Consider the following 21,231-nt stretch of genomic DNA (forward strand, 5'->3'; position numbering starts at 1 on the left):
TCTACAAATAAACTCACTATCTTCCTCTTACATGGCACATGACTTCTAGGGATGTAAGTCTCTCTAGCAATGTGAGACATTTCTCCCAAAGATAAGCCCTACCCTTGCATCATAAAATTAATTAACCAGAAAAGGGAAATAAAATTTTAGAGGTTAAGAAATTTCAAACAGAGTTGAGAAGTCATTCTAATAGCTATTTTTATGCAAATTTCAGCCATATATTACAAACTGTCACAGTGCACCAAGCCCCAACCAATAGTGTTCCTAAAAATACTAAAGAACAACTAAAGCTTCGTCTTGCTCCTGCTTCTGTTCACTGAATGTATATAATTTCTCATCCACTTAGTTTCTTCAAGATGAGAAGCCTTTTACAACAAACTCTCCTCGCCAGACACTATGCTCCTGTTCCCCATACTCAACCAGCCACTCCCAATAGCATGGTTCAACATAGTAAGATCAATTAATGTAATATATCACATCAACAAAACAATGGGGAAACATCACATGATCATCGCAATTGATGAAGGAAAGGCATACGACAAAATCAGCATCCTTTCTTTATAAAAACACTAGGAATAGAAGGAAATTTCTTCAATATGATAAATGGCATCTGAAAAACCAACCTCTAACATCCTATTCAGTGGTGAAAGACCGAAAGCTTTCCCTCCAAGAACTGGAACAAAGCAAGGATATCTCCTGTCACCATTGTTATTCAATATTGTACTTCAAGTTCTACCTAGAGCAGTTAGGCAAGAAAAAGAAATAAAAGAATCCAAGTTGAAAAGGAAAAAGGAGTACTTTCATTTTCAGAAGACATGATCCATTATATTAAAAGTCCTGAAAAACCTACAACAAAGCTACTAGAGCGAATAAACAAATTCAGCAAAGTGATGGGGTACAAGATCAACACAAAAAATGAGTAGTGTTTCAATAAACTAGAGAGGAAATGAAGAGCAAGCTGAGGAGGAAATTAAGAAAAAAATTCCACTTACAACATCTAGGAATAAATTTAATCAAGGATGTTGAAGGACTTATACACAGAAAACTATAAAATATTGCTAAAATAAGCAAAAGAAGACCAAAATAAATGAAAGGACATTCCATATCCATGGATTAGAAGACTAAATATCATTAAAGATGTCAACTCCACTCAAATGATTTATAGATTCAACACAATCCCAATCAAAATTCCAACAGCCTACTTTGCAGAATTAGTAAAGACAATTACCAAATTTATTTGGAAGGGTAAGGGGTCCCGAATAGCCAAAAACATCCTGAAAAAGAAGAATGAGGTTGCAGGACTCACACTTTCAGACTTTAAAGCAAACTTCAAAGCTTCAGTGGTCAAAATAGCATGGTTACTGGCACAAGGATAGATATACTGATCAATGGAATTGAATTGAGTGTTCAGAAATAGACCCTCCCGCCTACGGTCAATTGATATTTTCATAAGGCTGCCAAGTCTGCTTCATTGGGAAAGAACAGTCTTTTAACAAAAACTGCTGGGAGAACTGGATATTCATATGCAAAAATTGAAAGATGCCCCCTATCTTATGCCATATACAAAACTTAACTCAAAATGGATAAAAGACCTAAATATAAGACTCAGGTCTATAAAACTCCTAGAAGAAAATGTAGGTAAGCATCTTTAAGACCTTGTGGTAGGAAATGATTTCTCAGACTTTACAAGCAACATAAGAAAAATAGATAAATGGGACCTCCTCAAAAGCAAATACTTCTGTGTTTCAAAGGATTTTAGTAAAGAAAGTGAAAAGGCTGCCTACTTCATTCAATAAGAGAAAATATCTGGAAAACACACCTGATAAGGGTTTCATATCCTGAATATATAAAGAAATCCTACAACTCAACAATAAAAGGACAATGTTTTCTAATTTTTGGTGGCCCCCTACATTGATTTTTTTTTTTTTTTTTTTTTTTTTTTTTGGCATGGGCAGGCTCTGGGAATCAAACCAAAGCCTCTGGTATGGAAGGCAAAATTCTGCCACTGAGTTACCATTGTACCGCCCCCTGCATTAATTTTAAAATCACAGCCCCACCTCCCACCACCACCATCAAAAAAAAAAAGTATAAAGATAAAAACTCCTACAATTCAACAATAAAAAGACAAATCAACCCAACTTAAAAATGGGCAAAGGACTTGAATAAACATTTATCCAAAGATACAGAAATGGCCATTAAGCACATGAAAAATATGTTCAACATCAGCCATCAGGGAGATGTCAATCAAACCCTTAAGATAAATCACTTCACACGCACTAGGTTGGCTGCTATTTAAAAAAACTGAAATAACAAGTGTTATCAAGATATGTAAAAACTACAACTTTGTGCACTGCCCGTAGAAATGTAAAATAGTGCAGCAACTTTGGAAAACAATTTGATGGCTGCTCAAAATGTTAAGTACAGAGTTATCATATGACCCACAAATCTACTCCTTGATATACATCCAAAAGAATGGAAAAGAGGAACTTAACCAGATACTTGTATGCCAATGTTCATAGCAGCATTATTCACAACTGCCAAAAAAATGGAAGCAATCTAATGTCCATCAGCCTATGAATAGCTAAACAAAATATAGTGTACACATCCAATGAAATATTATTCGGCTGTAAAAAGGAAAGAAGTCCTGATGTGTGCAACATGGATGAACCTGGAGGACATTATGTTGAATGAAATAAGCCAGACACAAAAGGGCAAGTATTGTATGATCTCACTATGAACTAAATACATTAAGCAAACTCATAAAGTTAGAATCAAGAATACAGGTTACCAAGAGATAAAATAATGGTAGAGAATGGGGAGCTGATACTTAATTTATAAAAAGTTTCTATTTAGGTTGATTGTAAATGTTTGGAAATGGATGTTGGTGACAGTAGCACATTGTTTTGAGTGTAATTAATAGCACTGAATTATGTATGTGAATGTGGTTAAAAGAGGAATTTGGGGCCATTTATGTTACTATAATGAAAGAAGATAAATCATGGGACTATATAAGAAAAAAAGATACAACTTAACCAAAGCTGATACTTACAAAAAATATAAAATATGAACAAGACAAAATAAACCCAATGTTTAAAGGGACTTGCTCAGAATTAGTGGGTCTCTGCAATGTGAGATAGCACATCTGGGGAAATGTTCACTGGCTTAAGTTGTTATGAGAGATATTTACAGAATCTGGGCAACTTTTAGGTGATTTGAAAATGGTTTAAAGAAATGTGATTTTGTTGGGGCTGGCATGCTATCAGAAAGAGAGGAAAATTCTCTAACTCGTATTTTAATTTTTATCTAGAGGTGAATGGAGTGAGACTACAGCTATTATTAGTAAAGAAGTAGCAGTCACTGATAAAAGCTGGAGAGGAAGCTGAATGGTTATTTTTGTGGTTTGGACAGTGTTCTTGTTTTTGTGTTCAGACAGGATTATGGTTAGAGTGACCTGTCTGATGTCTGATATTAGTGTTCTGAGAAATTATTTATGTTCAGAGGAGAACACTATAGCCAAGTTGTTAGAGCCAAGCCAGTTCCCAGTAACAGTAGTCATATGCTTCTTTTTTCTTTCTCATTTATGTAAAGTTCAAAAACAAGCAAAACATATCTTTTTTTTTAATGTGGTTATTCAAAATGTGGTTATCCTTGTTTGGGGAGACATAAATAAAGGTTTCTGGAGTGGCAATTCTGTTCTATATCTCAATCTGGGTGCTTATAAAAGTGTATTCAGTTTGTGAAAATTTATTAGCTGTACACTTAAGAACTGTGTACTTAACTGAATGTGTGTGTGTGTATATATATTATTTTCAAGACAAAGTTAAAATTGAAAAACAAAGATTTTCTTTGGTGAATAGGAATAGCCATGAAAAGGTAAGACAGAACACTTTTGCCATTCTATACGATTTAATTTTGTGATCTATGCATGCATTATTTTAACATAACATCTTTAAAAATACTTTAAAACAAATGTTTTCTTTTTAAAAAAGAAAGCTATTAGCCTATATCTTAGTTAGAATCAAATATCAAACTATAAAAACTAATGCATTTTAACTGTATAAAATTTTAGTTTACACTGTAATCAATCTGCAATGGAGACAATTTTTACTACTTTTCCCTTCTAAATACTAAATCTATACTATACTTTAAAGAACTATTGGGACAGAATGAGCAGGGTCAAGAACAAGATTTGAATCTCTTGGTTTGAACCTAGATCAAGCTTAGAAACTTTGTTTTGTTTTATTTTGTTTTGTTTAGTCAACATATATAATAAATACAAACATTTGGGGTGCTTGGAGGTATGGATTTATCAGTTGGATACATTCATTGTAATGCCTTTGTTTACTTCTATAATAAACAGCTGAAAACACAGGCAAGATCATTCTATAATGTGCACCAAAATCTTGCCAGTATTTATAATTAAAAGAACTATATCATGTCAGGAAGTGCAGAATAAACTTAGTCTTTCTATACCAGGGAGGGTGCTATACAATTATAACTGTGTACATTTTGGAAGCCAGTGTTGCTTGAAGATTTACTTTAACCATGGAAACTTAGGCCAGGAAGTGGCCACCACTGTTTACACAGTGTCTGGCATTGTAACAATTGTAGAAAAAAAAAATTGCTGCCATAACTGACACTTAGTATGCAGACTTGGAGATTGCTAACATTTATAAATGATTTCTTTTTTACATTCCTCGAGGAAGATCAAAATCAGTTCATCATTCATACTCAGTATATCATAACAATTTCAAACTCCTCAGAAAAATGCTATCATCTGAGTTGAATAAACCTAGGTACAATGAGAACTCTGTTAAGTCCACACATTCCATTATATTGATAACATTTTGGTAACAGCCTCACTGAGAAAACAGCTCACACTGCATTGCATACTATTGCAGCACAGCTGACTAACAATGAAAGGGCCTTAAACGAAGACAAAATCTAAGACACTGCCACACAAATGACCAAATTTGACATGGCCCAGAGAGATATCTACATCCAATTAAGGAAAAACTGCCAACCACCAAATACAAAAAAAGTAAGCAATATTTGGTTACCCTCCTGGCCTATTAGAAGCAGCATATTCCAGACGGGGAAATTTTACTAAAGCATCATTATCAGGTCACTAAATATGTGGCTAAGTTTAAACAGCAGCTCCTGCAAGGAACAGTTTTAGAAGCAATCCAAGCAGTTGTAACTCAAGCCTTTAGGTCTCTATGTTCCCATTGCAAAGAATAGCAGATGTCTACAAATAACCTCACAGATGAACAAATTCAACGGAATGCTACAACCATACATTATCCATCAGTAGAATTTTTGACAGTCTATGGCACTGAATATTCTGTACAGCAGGTTGACTTCAAATAATGGACACAAATATAAAGCATGCTACCCTGAGCCTGAAATAAACCTGTACCCAGACTCATCAGGTAGAACTAGCTATCTAGCTCAAGGTTTCTCAATCTTGGAATTATTGACAATTTAGACTAGAAAATTTTTTATTCTGTGCATTTTAAGATATAACTGGTATAACACCCCCACCCCCAGCTGCGACAACCAAAAATGTTTCCAGTCATTGCCATATGCACTCTGGGGACAAAACTGCCCCAGTTGAGAACCACTGGTCTATTTCTGCATTCAGGCCATTGGGCCATCCAGACACAACTGGGCTACCAAAGACATACCTATATGGAGAACCACACACTCTGGAAAGATAAAATGAATCACAAACTTAATCTTTATGTTACAAACATATACATGTCATATGAAGCAACCATGCCTAAAAGGACACATGTGGACTAAAACAGTCAACCAAGAATATTCAGCAATCACATCTCTAGCATAACCCCTAGATCCATATTCAAACAACATGGAAAGTGAATAATCATAAAGGACTAGAATGATCGATGTGACATTCTTCTGACAACTACTATTAGCAAAATTTCAACTGTCTGCTAACTACAGCAGCCTCTACCTCAAAAATGTCTACACAGCTAATTGGTACAGCTGTTTTCAACTATTTACTAACTTCCAGTTGCCATACCTACCTTCTGCCATGGTTGAGCAACTAGGCACACAGGTATCAGAAGCAAATAACAAAAGAATTTCAGGAGGAACTGTACCTTGCTCTTCTTTTTTGATCAATATACATTTGAGGAGGAGATTTTTATATAGCTTAAGTTTGAATAGCCTAAGTTTATCTGCTTTGACCTCAGTAAACAGAACGGCAGTTCATACTGTTAACCTTGAAGACACTGAGATATAAATGATCTAGGATACAAACTTTGTTTTATGATATCCTAGAACCTCCCTCCTCTGTTCCGAGAGGACATATAGTGATTAAAAGGCAATTCATGAGGAACTCATTCCAGAAAAGGGGATCTTGATTATATTCACAGGGAATAACATTTCAGTTTTTGTGGCCTGAATACTTCTAAACCTGGGAAGTAAATGGGGAAAGTAAGGTAGGGCAGTGATTAACTCTCTTAATTCTGAAATGAACAAATTGACCCAAAAAGCCTTGCACAACCACCTGAAATGGTAGTCCATAATGTGAACCCACACATCATGATGTGTAATATCACTTTTTACCAGATTCAACATCAGGGGAACTTTTCAAAGTCCCATTCTCAGACACTGCTAAAATCTGACATTGAAAGTTCATGGAGATTATATTTAACGAGTCCTTAAGGGCCAAAATACAGGCTGAAGACAGTCAAATTCAAATGGCTCTAAGGTTCATTTCTTTTCCCTTTCTGACAGCATAGCAAGAAGCTAGCTCAGCAGATCTGAGTTAGCTCCAAAAGACTAGTCTGAGACCAGAGACTGAGCCCCAGGACGCAACCTCTTTGTACCAAAGCCACTTTCTTAATTAGAAGCTTCTGTTGTTACATAGCAGCCTAAATATTCCCTAACATTGATTCCCATAAATATGTATAAGTAACAGAAACAAAGCTCCTCCTACTAGAGGTCTTTTCACAATATATACATCACTGCCAGGCCAAGCATAACTATTTGTAGGATAATAGGAAATCAGGGAATACTGCATGCCTTGCTATTTCTCTGACTTGACCAATGATCCAAATTTTCTATTTAAACCTTGTAGTGCTAGAAATATGTGTTGCATAGATATGTTTTATATATATATATATATATATATATATATATATATATATATATATATATATATATGTATGTATATGTATGAGTATATATGTATGTATGTGTATACACTTTCCATGACATACTCTTTAAGTTTCTGGGCATCACTTACTAATCTTCAAAGTCTGGGTTAGGTGCTTGCAGAAAAGAATTAACACCGCAGGTCTGAGATTGCTATCCTGGAGAGGCCTACTTGTGAGGTTGCACCTTGGCTGGCATCTGGGAACATGGATTTGGGGAGGATTGCCACCATTCCCAAAACTACTAAGAATGGCTCACTGTGTCTAAACTATTTGTACAATCTGGTTTATGCTGAACACCTCCTTTCCTCTTGGGAAACTAGGATTTTGATACACGTTAAGAGAAGGTACCTACATAGCCATCATCCAGTAAAATTCCTGGGCACTTGCTCTCTAACAAGTTTCACTGGTAAACAACATTTTACAAGTGTTGTACAACCCATTGGTGATGGAATTAAACATTTCCTATGTTACTCCACTGGAAGAGAACTCTTGGAAGCTTGTGCCTAGTTTCCTCATTATTTTACCTCATGCACCTGTCCCTTGACTGATTTTCCTGTGTATCATTTAAGTCTGAGATAGAAGTATGACTATATGCTGAGTTCTGCTAGTTAAACATCAATCATGGGGTTATAAGTGACTGCTTGCTTACTATTACTATTAAGACTCTTATGATATTATCATCATATCCTCAAAAAAGTTTCTATTTCTTTAGATTCAATGACCAGACCAAAAAAAAAAAGTGAAAGTTAATAAAGAAGTTAATTGCTTTTGAAATTATTTAAATAGTTACTCTCTGGAAACCATCAGAGATATACCTTGAGCAACAAGATCTCTTCTCAATAATGGGTAAAGAACAGGTTCTACACCATCCATTTCTTGTATAACAAGGGTTTTCCCAAAACGTACTGCCAACTCAAGAGCTGTGATAAAGTTACTATCCTAAGAGAATAAAAGAGAATGCATGTTAATTCCTCATTATCTCAATATTTACGAAGGTCCTTACAGATAAAGGATAAAGATATTGATATGCATAACATAAAATATTAAGAATTTTAAAGTTCATGTTAGTAATTTAAATTATTCACGACTGCTTTTCTACTTACTATTTACATGGGAATGAATCATTTTTTAAATTATTTAGTTGAATAAATTAGCAGAAAACTTCATAAACAGACATAACAAAAAATAAGGATTTTTACATTAAAAATACAAAAATCCTTTTTTCAATCTTATAATTTCAAATTAATGCAGAGATAAAATTTCAAATTCTATATGTAATAAGCCACTCACTAATAACTATCTGGTTATATTCAAAATCAAACATTGGGGTGGGCCACGGTGGCTCAGCAGGCAGGACCACTTGCCTGCGATGCCAAACGACCTGGGTTCAATTCCCGGTGCCTGCCCATGTTAAAAAAAAAAAAAAAAAAATCAAACATTGAATGGAGAAAAAAAAACAAGATGATGAAGTATAGTAAACTTTTCTAGGTGTGATATGTCCAATAAGTGTGAAAAAAAACCTTTAGAGGCAATCTATAAATATGCAAGGATTTTGAGATTTCCTATCTGGGGAAAAGTAGTTTTACAAATTTCTCCAGGAATTAAATATTAAATAATAGTCATATATGATATTAAAGCATTTTACACTTCATCTAATTTGCAATTACTCTTTCCACAAACAAATGAGGCAGATAATAATATCCCCATTTTACAAGTGAGAAAAGTTTTAAAGGTTTTAAAGAGCTAATTTTTTTTATCTCCTGAAGAATATCTATGAAAATTAATCATACACTAGACACACCTTAAAAAAACAAACAAAAAAAAACACCTAACCAAAAATAACACCTTTACCAAGATAAAGACACTATGACTACATTTCACTGACCAAACACATCAGTTCTTGGGACACATCAAAGATGTTTGTTAGTTATAGGAACAGGAATTAGAAGAGGCACTGAAAGAAACTAAAAGTAGGCTAAAAGACCAGGAGGATTATTACTTACTTCTACAGCATCCTACATTTGAGTCATTAATCATAGTCTTGTGTATTAAATTGTCTCTCTAACCTACTAAACTATCATCTCCATGAAGATAAAAACTGTGATGACTCTATCGCTATTAAATTCCCAGTACTTAGATCAATTCCTAGCACATGAAAGAAACCAAATAAATATTTTTACTCCTTTTCAACAAATTAGAAAACTGAAGTTAAGAAAGTTAACATTTCTTTCTCCAGGTCCCATACCAAGTAAGTTATACAGTTCAATCTTGAATCTGTTTTCTGATTACAGACCCAGAGTTTTTTCAAATGTAAGACACTATTCCTAGTTGATATAATACATACCTGCTGGTTAATAACTTCCAAGTGTGAGTCCTTCAAATGTGTCTTTAACCATTCTGTAGCTTGTGAAGAAGGGTCTATAAGAAATGGGCATACCCGACTCTAGGTAAACACACAAAGAAACAGGAAAGCAATGTTTTTAAAAAGATTTAAAGCTTTCATTAAAATAAAAATAATTTCCTAAAAAAATTGTGAATCAATTACTGAATGAATTTTTCTCTCATGCTTTGAAGAACACAAATATTCAATCATAAAGAAGAAATAAATCAATAAATTTTATAGTGATTGACAACAGTAGGTAATAAAATGCAACCACATTAAAGTAAGTATAGTCAGTCCTATATACCTAAAATACTAAGCAAGAGTTCTAGCTCCATGTTGATGCGATTTTACTCTCTCTTTTTGGCCTTTACAATGAAGTTATTTCCTAACTTTATAAATTCTTTGGTTGATAAATCATAGATACCTTACAAGAAAAGTATGAGGTAATCATAAAATATATTGCTGAAATAATTAGCAACATGGCTGTTTAGATTTTAAGACAGATTAGTTCTTCTAAAAAAATATGTAACTAATATTATAGAAAGAATTTTTCCTAGAAGAAAAATTACAAAGGTTGTAGGTTAAGAGCTAATGAGATAGGAACAAAATTTATCACATAATATCCTGAATTAATTAAATTCTAAGATAGAAAGAAAGTTAGTGACCAAAGAGAATGACCTATAAATACCTAATGCCACTTAGCAGATGAAAGGAAATGAATTCTGTACATATATATGATGAATTTAAAAGTCATCTAATAATCACTGCTGTCCAGTAAATCAGAATTAAGTAACAACGACTGACCTAACTTTCCTTAGTTTTCCAGCACTGATTGAAAAATATAATGCAATTGTGTGCTAGAAGGATAATACGACACATGAAAATCAGAATGAAGACAGAGAGCTGGGTTATAGCTAATAAGAACATATATGCTACCTCAGTGGCACACCAAAGGGGAGAACAACAATAGGGACCATCTGCCCCATAAACAAATAGATTTTTATTACTGACATTGTTTAGAATTGCCAGCATATGGTGATAATAAAATGCTGACTGACTTGAAATCATCTTTATTATAGTTTTGAAATTCTCCACTGATAATGCACTCCATTTCTGCTTGCACCCAGCCTAGACTACCCCATCACTTCTACCCCCAGGTTACATCAATCTATGATCTTCACTCAGCTTCTATTCCTGGAGACTTCACTCACTGTGCATCATCAGATCTGAGTTTATGCTAGAATTCAACAGAAAACATTTTGCAAGTCTACTAGGTATCCACTAACCATAAAAATAACTATTTAAATTTATTTTAAAAAGTTCTTACCCATGATTTCAAACCAATGATCTGAGGCCATTAAAAAGAAAAGAAAAAAGAAGAAATGTTTCAAAACATTATGTTTTTTGCATAGAAAATATGTTTAAGAATTTCAAAGAGTACTTACAAGTTTCTTCATTTAATTCATACTTCTCCAAAGAGATTTGGATAAGTAGATCTCTGTACTTTGTAGCCCTGCAATCCATGATTATATGTAACTAAATTCTTCATTTAACTAATTTTAATGGACCCAAAAATGCTGATCTTTCATTCATTCATTCATCTACCGTATGTTTTATAACTACTAGGGTAGAACATAGCCCAAGAGATACAGAAATTACTAAGGTATAGTTCTTTATCATCAATGACTCTATGTCTAATAAAGTAGCAAAAATAAGAACTCCATAATTAAGGAATACACAAGGTGCTATAAGAGGATCACAGGTGGAGCTGAGAGAAGGTTCTAAGAACCAATTTCAGTCAAACTAACTCACGATAAACAAGTTGGACTTAGCCATGCAATGAAGTAGAAAAAGTATTTCAGGTTAACAGTATGACATAAAGAGGAATGAATCAGCTTGAAGTATTTGGAAAACTTTACCAATAGCCTAGCATAGTTGGAGTGGAAAGCGTGAATAAAGATGATGCATATAAAACAGCACGCGTAAGCAGCAGTCTGATCAAAAAGAGCTTCTTATGCTACGTGTAAGGATAATGTAATCTTCATATTACAGGCAAATGAGAAGCCTTGGAAATACATAAGTTAAGGGAATATGATGATTGAATTGGCATTTTAGAAAGACTGCTCCACCAGCAGTAGAGGAAATGATATTGAGGGCAAGGGACCAGCCACTGTAATTAGGTATTTGTCTGGTACACACTAGTGAAGGTGTAAATGAGGTTAATGGTAGTAGAAATGGTTAGACAAGATAAATTCATGAGTCATTTGAGAAATAGATTTGACAAGATTTGATGAATAACTATGTATGAAAAGAGACAAAGTGAAAATGACTCAACTTGCAGTTTGCATTACTGAGCCATATTTCCTGTGGTATCTCCAGTCACAGAAGAAAAGAAAAGAAAATTATAGAGAGTGGGGGAAACAAGAGATGATCATTATAACAGATAGCTACTTTTGCCTGCCCTGAACCCACGCCTTATTGGATTTCTGATGGGGTTCACCTAACACTATTAATCAACCTACCACCGTACCAAAGGGGTGAGTGAGTAAGTGACCCCAGCTAAATAATCATAATCCTTCTGTAGGATTTACAAAAATGGTGAGAGAGAGAAAAACACATCTGTTGTCTGGGAACATAAACTTCAATAATGGGAAGCCAGAAGCCACCAATGGTTAACATCGCTGGGGAGAACTTGGCTGAGAATGTAGCCATCTCTTCAGATGGAGAGAGACATCCTGGTAATCATTTACGTGCATCCCAGTTACTTAAACCAATATATTACTTTTTTTGCTTAGGTGTTCTGTCATTTGCCACTCCATAATTCATGACAAAAAAATATAAACAATGATGAATTCATGTAAAGGCAGATTGAGCAGGAACTGCCACCAGAGCTCCAGATAAAAATATCTTACAAGTAGGTGGAACTATAGGTCAGGAGTACATGACAGAGATCAAATGCTAGAGATACACAATATCTATTTTAATTTTCTTACCTTGGAAGAAAAAAAAAAGATTGGGAAGGGGATAGTTTTGAAAGAGATGATTTTTAAAACATGTAGCACACTGTAATTTAATTTCTATGCATCTTAGTAGAGTAAAAGCAAAAACACATTTTATGTGTGTTTTACTTATTTTATAAATAAGCCTATCTCTTGATTAGCTACAGAGAGTTATACTAACAGTACAAAATATATGAGGATAAGCACATACATACACAGACATAGACACACACACACATCTATATGAAGTAGTTTTAGAGCACAGACTGAAACTAGATGGCCAGGGTTTGAATTCTGGCTCTAAAATTCGACAACTATGTGCCCTCAGACAAGTAATTAACCCTTCTGTGGCTCAATTTCCTTATCCATAAAAGGGATAATATACGTATTGACCAGAAAGGGTTGATTTGAGAATTCAATGAGTTAAGTTTTTAGGTGCTTTATATATATTAACTTAAATAGTATATGTGTACCTAGTAAGCATGACATGAGTGTTTATGATTATCATTATTAATTTGGGGGTTATTTAAAGAATTTTCCCTACATGATTTACCTTTATACATCAAATAGCAAGAAAGAAAAAAAAAACTCAGAAATTCTGAATGAAAGAACCAATCTGTCACTGGACCATTCATAAACAATTTAAAAAATATCTAATATATTTCCACAAGAAAAATGTATAAAGTCTGTGAAATTTGAATTAATCATCTTTTCCATGTCTGATGTAGATCTTTTCATTCATACCTTCTCCATAGTTTCAAACTGCTTTATACTATCTATTTCTTCTGAGTCCTTTAATATTAGAAAGATCATATAATTTATGGTTCAACCCAACACACTTCTGAGAGAGAAAGGGGAACTATTAATAATTACAAGGGACAACAGGTATAAACCATAGCACAGGCACTCTACAACATATACCTCCTCTGGTCAACTTTTTCCTCTGTTCCTCAGAACAAAAAATGAGCTCTATTAAAGTATTAAAACAAATTCTTGTTACAAAGTCAATGATAGATAATGATTTAATTATATCTTCTCCCAGACAATATATGCATTTCAATAGTTAATATAATCCAAATATGAGAATTTCAAGCATCTTTGTAAGATCAACAAAGGAATGATTTTGGACATGAAAGTTTTTTCTTAGCACCAATAAATTATTGAATAACTATAGACACTGAATCTGGGAAAGCATCCACTGAAAGGCAGGATCTCAGATAAACCTTTGTATAGTTAATGAGGTGACATATTAAATCTCTGAAACAAAAATACATCCTATTCACCATATTTAACCATCTTTCCTGAAAAAAGACTTGCCAGAAGCCCAGACTAAAGATTGCTTTACAGTCCCCTTAGAGATTTAATTTCATACACATCATATGGTGGTATTAATGACTAGATTCATAATTATGCTATTGACAGGTGCTATCTGATCACACCTTTAATTACTTCAACCTATTCTAAATATAGTCTACTTTGGAACTGAGATAGTCTTGACCATAATGGCAAATTCATTTTAGCAAAATAGGTAATTATCCTGATAAATTTTTCCAAATGGCTTTTGTTTTGTCATATATATATAGGAACCTAGTTTTCTATAAGGAATTTGACAATGCTAAATGCAAAAAATACTTATTATTAAAATCCATTTGATAGTCAACTTACCCATATTTATAATCAAAGACTATTCAGAATATAAAAGTAGATATTTTCAATTAATATCATTGATAAAAATAAAAATTATTCTAATATTTTTTTCCTGCAGTCTTGTTGCCCTGATTTCTTTTGGAATGAAAAAAGAATTTCTACTAAGTGACATTTTTAAAATCTGCAAATGATAGTTTCATTGAATTACTGAAACAGGAAGAGAGATGATTACAAACTTAGGGAAAGAAACAGATATGATAAAAGCATATAGTCAGGGTTCTAGATTTGTGTTACAGTATGAAAAGGATGATGAGTGCTTGAAAGCATCAACTAAAGAACAGGGCAAACAGAAATTGAGGAAGGCAAAACTATTTAATCTGTATTCAACAACTTCTTGACTGGTAAGACACCAGTGTAATGATCCGAAGTACAGTCAGCTATTAAACTTTTCTCATCTTCACTTTGTATTGTTTTTTTATTTTTTTACCAAACTTAAAATGTATAAAGTTTTATTATAAACATCTAAAACAAGATCTATCAACTCTGGCATAATATACTCCAGATGAAGGATTAGGCTACCAAATGAATTGGCTACCTCTAAAATATTTCTATTACTATCAGGAAGTCCAATTTAGAATTTTTTTACCATCATGAAAATATTGCAATTAATTCACACCTTAAAGGTAAAATTAAGGTAAAAAAATAAATTATACTAAAAGTTATAGATTTCTTATCTGAAATATTCATTTGAAAATTATTTTTAGTTTTATGTAACTAAGAAAAGAGTAACTGAAAGTCAAGGAATTTGAAGAAAACACTTCCTGCAGCACCTTTGTAAGAAAGTATTTCTAATGAGAAATTAAAATTGATTAATTACCTGTAAGATAACAAGAGCATTTTCTATGGAAAGATCATCTGACGGTAGGCCTTCACTTTTCCAAATTAACTGCTCACTTTCGGTACAAAGAAATCTCCTCAGATCAAATTCTGAAAAGACAAAGACATTAATAATACAATATTCTTGTACTTGACGAACTGAGTGGAATTAAACTATTTGAAATATTCTGAAACAGAAGTCCTATGACCACGCCTGATATAAAGTCCATTCTTACACATTTAGCACCAGAAGCCAAAGGAAAAAAAAGGTATTTAAAAAAAGTTCAAGAGGGCGGCTTGACAGTGACTCAGTAGAAGAGTTCTCACTTGCCATGCTGGAGACCCGGGTTTGATTCCTGGTGCCTGCTCATGTTAAAAAAAAAAGAAGTTCAGAAGAATGAAACCCAATAACATCATATTTCTTCTGCTGAGTGAATGTTTCACAATTATTAATCTCCTAAGGAATTTTAGAATTTGATGAATGCATGAAATGACTGTAAAAATAAAAAGTTTAACTGCATTCATGCAATAGCAAACATAATACAATAGTCTCAGTGTCACGCAGTGATTTTAGGAATAAAGGAATAAGAGCAAAACAATTCCTAGAACATTTATAGAATTGGACAAACATGAAGTAGTTTAATTTATAGAAAACTTTCCTCATTTAAAAAAATTAAAATAAGAGATCAGAAAGTGCACATTTTAGTATACTGAAACTTCATATTCATTTATAAGTAAATACACACTTTCAAGGCCAGCTGATTTGGTCCATTCTTCCAAACAGGTTTTTCTCAAACCCTCAGGAGCAGAAGAAAGATATGTAATAAATGCAGCAGCTAGTTGAGCTCTTTTAGGAAGAGTAGCTAATTCCTCTGTAATCTCTGCAACCTAAGAAAGAAAAAGGCATGCATGAATATATTCTAACAGAAGAAAATAGACAACTTCAAAAATAAGAATTTTTACTGGGGAGGGGGACTTACTGAACTTCAGACCCTACTGTGACAAACAAAATGTATGAAATCAAGATATTTTGTGGAAACATAACCTATTTTCGGTCATTAAGAATTGCTAATGATTCTAAAGAAAGCAGAACTTGTTGTATCCCAATCATAATTAAATGTGGTGAATTTGCATCACTTTATAAGATACAATTAAGAATTCACAGAAAGCATCAGCAAAGCATCAGCATCACAACTCAAAAAAAAAAAGCATGGGTACACACTTGTGAAAAGTTTAGTGTGACCACTGCATAAGATTGAACAGAAAGTTTAAAGATATAGAGAAGGATTGAAAAGAGATAGGTAGAGTCGACTGAAGACAAAGAAAGGTTTGAAGGTTTGACATGCCATGAACAGGAGCTTTTATTCTGTCTGTGGCAGTAATCAGACACTGAACTATTTAAGTAGGACAGTAGGTGATATAATGAGATCAGGTTTTAGAAAGATAATTCAGCTAACAAATGAAAGATGGACTAAGTAAAGGGAGAGAGGAAAGAGACAAGTTAGGAAAATCCAAATGAGAAAAGGAAAAAGACTGTCATTAAGGACAGAAGACAGATATGAGGGATATTTGCAAATGGATATGAGAAGTAAATAAGGAAGACTATAAGACAACCCCCTATCGCCTTAAGTGCGATAGGAAATAAAGGAGATTTGGGATGAAAATAAGTTAATTTAGACACGTTGGTTTTGAGTTCCTAAAGGACAGCTAAATATAAATATCTAAAGTGTAGTTGGAAATATGAATTTAAAACTAAGCAGTCTAAAAATATCATCATGGTATAGGTGATATTCAAAGGAATGGATGAGATAACACTGGAATAGTTGCAAAAAAAAGGGCTAAGGATGAGAATACTAAGGACTGTTAATATTTATTGGCTGAGTTGATGAGGAAGATCCAGTGACGGAAGGATATAACTGGTTTACACAAAAAAGAAAATATACTTTCACAAAGTCCTGGTAACAGATCAATAAGAAAGTCAATAGGGTCAAATCCTAAGATTACTGTCCTGGTGAAGGCAAACTCAAAAAATTTCTAGGGAATAATGAATTTTCCATCAACTCATTTTTGTTCCATCTGTCCCCTCAATAACATAGATAACTAAAAATAATGATAATAGGTTGATTTGCCTAAAACTCTTTCTTATACTTTGTCTAAAGATGAATTCACATAATGGCCATTTATATCTAGATCCTTATCCTGAGCCAGCTGAAAGTTGAAGGATATCTTCTCTTCTTTCATTTTTAAGAAGTATATTACATTATAGATTTCATGTATTTCAAAAGAAGATGCTTATGATTAATCTCTCAAACAAACCAACCTGTGCATTCCATCTCTTGTGTTCTCTATCAAGTTGATTAATTAAGATTTCTGCAGCTTTTATTGTTTCTTGTGCTTTGCTTAATTCAGCTTCAAGTTTGGCAGCTTCTGAAGTTCTGCTCTGAAATCTATGAAAATATTAAAATTTGAATAAAAGCAAAAAGGAGTTAAGAAGGATTTAATGAAATTATCCATAGGTAGTAAAGAGAATTTTCATGTGTGAATTTAATTAATTAATGATAATACTGTATTTGTGAATAAAATATTCTTAAAAGTGCAGAAACATATACCAAGGGCATATATTTAGTGAAGCATTCTCTACCTCAAAAAATTTGACAGGGCCTCCATGAACAAATTTCTCAATATGTGATTCAAGTTCTTGTCATAAGACTGACCCAATCTACCTTTCTAATTCTATTTCATTCTATTCCAATTCTGTAAAACTATGTCAACACTTACAGACTTTTACAGTCATAGAGAATTCCCTATCCCTTATTTAATGTGCCCTTCTTCTGGATGTTCCCTTTGCCTAGAATATTTTCCATTGCCTCCCTTATCACTACCTTAGCTCTCACTCTAACTCCCTCAAACACCTACATACTAAAAATATAAATAAAATTTAAAACCCATTTCAAATCTCCAGTCCATTATATATACACAAAATATCTCTGTATGCCCATTCACCAGTTTGTTTACAATTCTTTAAAATTATTTTTCCTGAAAAATACTTGCATAATTTATTTTACTAAATATAATAGCATTATTCTATATAATTATTAATTCCTTCAATTAATATGTACTAAGTGCCTACAACATGTCCAGGATTGTGCCAAGGATGCATGCAAAAAAAAGGGCAGAGTGGCATGTCATTTAAACCTCAGAACAAGAATTCAAAATAAGTATTATAATCCTTATTACATAGACATGGAAATTTAGGGTACAAGGTCTCACCAATTATCAGGAGAGAATCTGATTTTCACATACAGATATCTGCCATTATATTCCATGAACTTTACAGTATATTTCATTGTCTCTATAAGTAGCCTCTTTCATCCTCTCCCAGACATAAGACTCTAGAACTATACTGCACAATATAGTAGTCCCTAGCCACATGTGCCTATTTAAAATTAAATTAATTACAATTAAATATAAATTAAAATTTTAATTTCTCAAGCACGTTATCCTCATTTCAAATGCCCATTAGCCACATGTCTTGGGACTACCATAATAGGCAGTGTGGATTATAAAACACTTCTATTACTGCATGAAATTTTATTGGACAGTATACTTCTAGGATTTAGAACACAAACTATACCATTATCCACCCTAACAACTTCTACTTCACCTTCTTTCGTTTTGCATTAAGTATGTGACAAATTAAATTGAATCTTGCATATTCTATACAAATTATATTAAAAATGGCAACCAACTTCTTAATTATGTCAAATTAAAGTTTAAAAATGTATAAATCATACTAATTTTTCCTTATTCTTTGATAAACAAGAAAATGAAATTGTCATTCATAATCTGGAATCAATTCATTTCAACTTAAATCTTAATTAAGGATCAAGATAAGAAAGAAAATGTTGACCAGCCTTAGTTCACTCTTAACAATTGCTCTACAAGAGAAAATCTGATTCTATTTTACTTAAAATTGAAAGTTAATTACAAAGGTTTTCTAATAATCCTTCCAAAATATTGGTAGTAGAATCTGGTAGTTAAGAACAAGAACTTTATGGAATTAGACAAATCTAGGATCTAATATTGGTTATTAATTACTTAACAAATATTTGAGAATTAACTGAATATTAAGTACTGCTTGAGACCTTATGTAATATGATAGATAGAATGCATTTCATTTACTTTCCTTATATTTCTTAATTATGCCTGGAATAAAATGATGTGAATTCTTACCTATATTTCTAACATAAGTACTGTTTAGGGACATAAAAAATACTGAGTTTATGAGTTTAGGTTTTTTTTTCTTTTTTGGTTTACTTTGTTCTTTATAAATATGTAGAAAAATCAAATAAGTATTTCTTGAATGTAGAGGCAAAATTTTTACATGAAAAATACTTTTTCTTTCTTCAAAAGAAAAAGGAAACCTGGAGAGCTACTTTTCTCAGTTGTAAAAAAGTATCAGTCCCATACAACTGAAAGCAAACCATAACATACATTAAATTTAATCACATATTCTCCAGCTTTCCAAATGTCATCATTTTTAAAGGAAAAAGTTTCCACATCTATAATAATTCCCATACCAATATTTTCTACATTGTAATAAATAGTAATCACAGGAATTCGAAGTACAGGAAGGGCTTTAATATTAATCATATTCAGAAATAATCCATAAAGGCCCATAAAATTATGAATCATAAACTTGAATATTTGCATGAAGGATTTTTTTTGCTTACCAAGACATAAAATAAGTTAAATGATAGATTTTTGTTTAATGTGAAAATATACCCTAGGGAAGATTATAGCATCATTTGAGAAAAGTCACCTAAAAGACTAAAGCTGAAATTAAGAAAGAAATGGAAATGCTAAATGCAAAATTCTCATCCTAAACTCATTATATTCAGTTACTCTTAATTTGGAATATATATAGTGATCACTATACAAATGGAGACCTAAAAGACTTTCTTCTTACAAAAAAATGTTTTTTAAAAGAGTAGGTTTTATAATATTCTCTACCCCCTGCCCATTTTAAAGTAATAGAACACAAAAAAGGAGTAAAAGTAGTGATTACATCTAATATTTTCAAAATTTAAAAACTCAGCTGAGGTTTATGTTTTCAAATATACAAAATATAATTTAAAACTTAACTTACATTGAAATACTAGTGGTCAATATGAGGGAGGCATAAGGGGTATGGGATGCATGTTTTTTTCCCTTTTATTTTTATTTCTTTTTCTGGAGTGAAGCAAATGTTCTAAAAATAATAATGGTGACAAATACACAGCTATGTGATGATAGTATAAGCCACTGATTACATACCATGTGGAGACTGTTATGTGTGTGAAAATTCTGCAATAAAAATAGTTTTTTAAAAAAGGAATAGAAAAAAAAATTAACTTACTTCTCTTTGAGTTCTGATACTTTTTGACCAACAGAATTAAGAAGCTCCTCTAGTTTTCTTTTTCTGTCTTCAGTTTTCTTCAAATTTCTACAATATAACTCAATTTTATAAGTCACTACTTAGATATCAACAATAAAGCAGCAATAGCAGCTCAAATTATAACACTGCAGTAAAGAAATCACAATTAAAGCAGTCAGTAATTCAACTTAGAATATTTTTGCTTACAATTTGATTTGAAAAGCAATGCTAAATTGACCCAGCCATATCATCTCAAAAAGTGTAGATTAAAAACACACTTGTGCATGTAGATTTCTGGGTATAAACAGTAGATTAAACATATTCATTTATCTTCTATCATTTCTAAAATCATACTAAGGTGAAACAGAGGGAATAAAAAAGTTTTATTTAAACAAGTTTAAAGATAATGAAAGAGAAAAGAATTTCAAAAGAGAAATTAAATTTCAATAAAAATTTGAAAGATAATAATTGACATATCAGAGCACCAAAAAAAAAAAAAAAGAGAGAGAGAGAAAGAAAGAAAAAGCTACATGCCTACACGAAGAGAAATCAAAAGAAGCAGAACCCAAAAATGCTCAGGAAATGCAGATAACCATTACCTCTGGAAGCAATAATAGAGCTAAATACAGAGGATTTTTAAATAGTAGATATCTTTAAAAACTTGACCTCAAATTCCCTTTTCCGAGGTAAGTGGCCTATCCTCTTATCACAACCCAGAACATG

The 21,231-nt window shown here is 32.6% G+C and overlaps 1 protein-coding gene across 2 annotated transcripts in view; it reads right to left on the reverse strand.

Moving 5' to 3' along the window:
• The window catches only part of DYNC2H1 (dynein cytoplasmic 2 heavy chain 1), a 522,264-nt gene that overhangs the window by 276,490 nt on the left and 224,543 nt on the right, over nucleotides 1–21,231 (reverse strand). For both annotated transcript variants that reach the window (XM_077113112.1, XM_077113111.1), the window contains exons 60-65: nucleotides 20,491–20,577; nucleotides 17,413–17,539; nucleotides 15,839–15,980; nucleotides 15,094–15,203; nucleotides 9,532–9,630; nucleotides 8,003–8,126 (exon numbers count right to left, since the gene is read on the reverse strand). In XM_077113112.1, the coding sequence (XP_076969227.1) occupies nucleotides 8,003–8,126; nucleotides 9,532–9,630; nucleotides 15,094–15,203; nucleotides 15,839–15,980; nucleotides 17,413–17,539; nucleotides 20,491–20,577 (689 nt within the window). The remainder of the gene's footprint in view (nucleotides 1–8,002; nucleotides 8,127–9,531; nucleotides 9,631–15,093; nucleotides 15,204–15,838; nucleotides 15,981–17,412; nucleotides 17,540–20,490; nucleotides 20,578–21,231) is intronic.

The sequence above is a fragment of the Tamandua tetradactyla genome, chromosome 8 (genome assembly GCF_023851605.1).
Source record: "Tamandua tetradactyla isolate mTamTet1 chromosome 8, mTamTet1.pri, whole genome shotgun sequence".
In the NCBI taxonomy this organism is placed as follows: domain Eukaryota; kingdom Metazoa; phylum Chordata; class Mammalia; order Pilosa; family Myrmecophagidae; genus Tamandua; species Tamandua tetradactyla.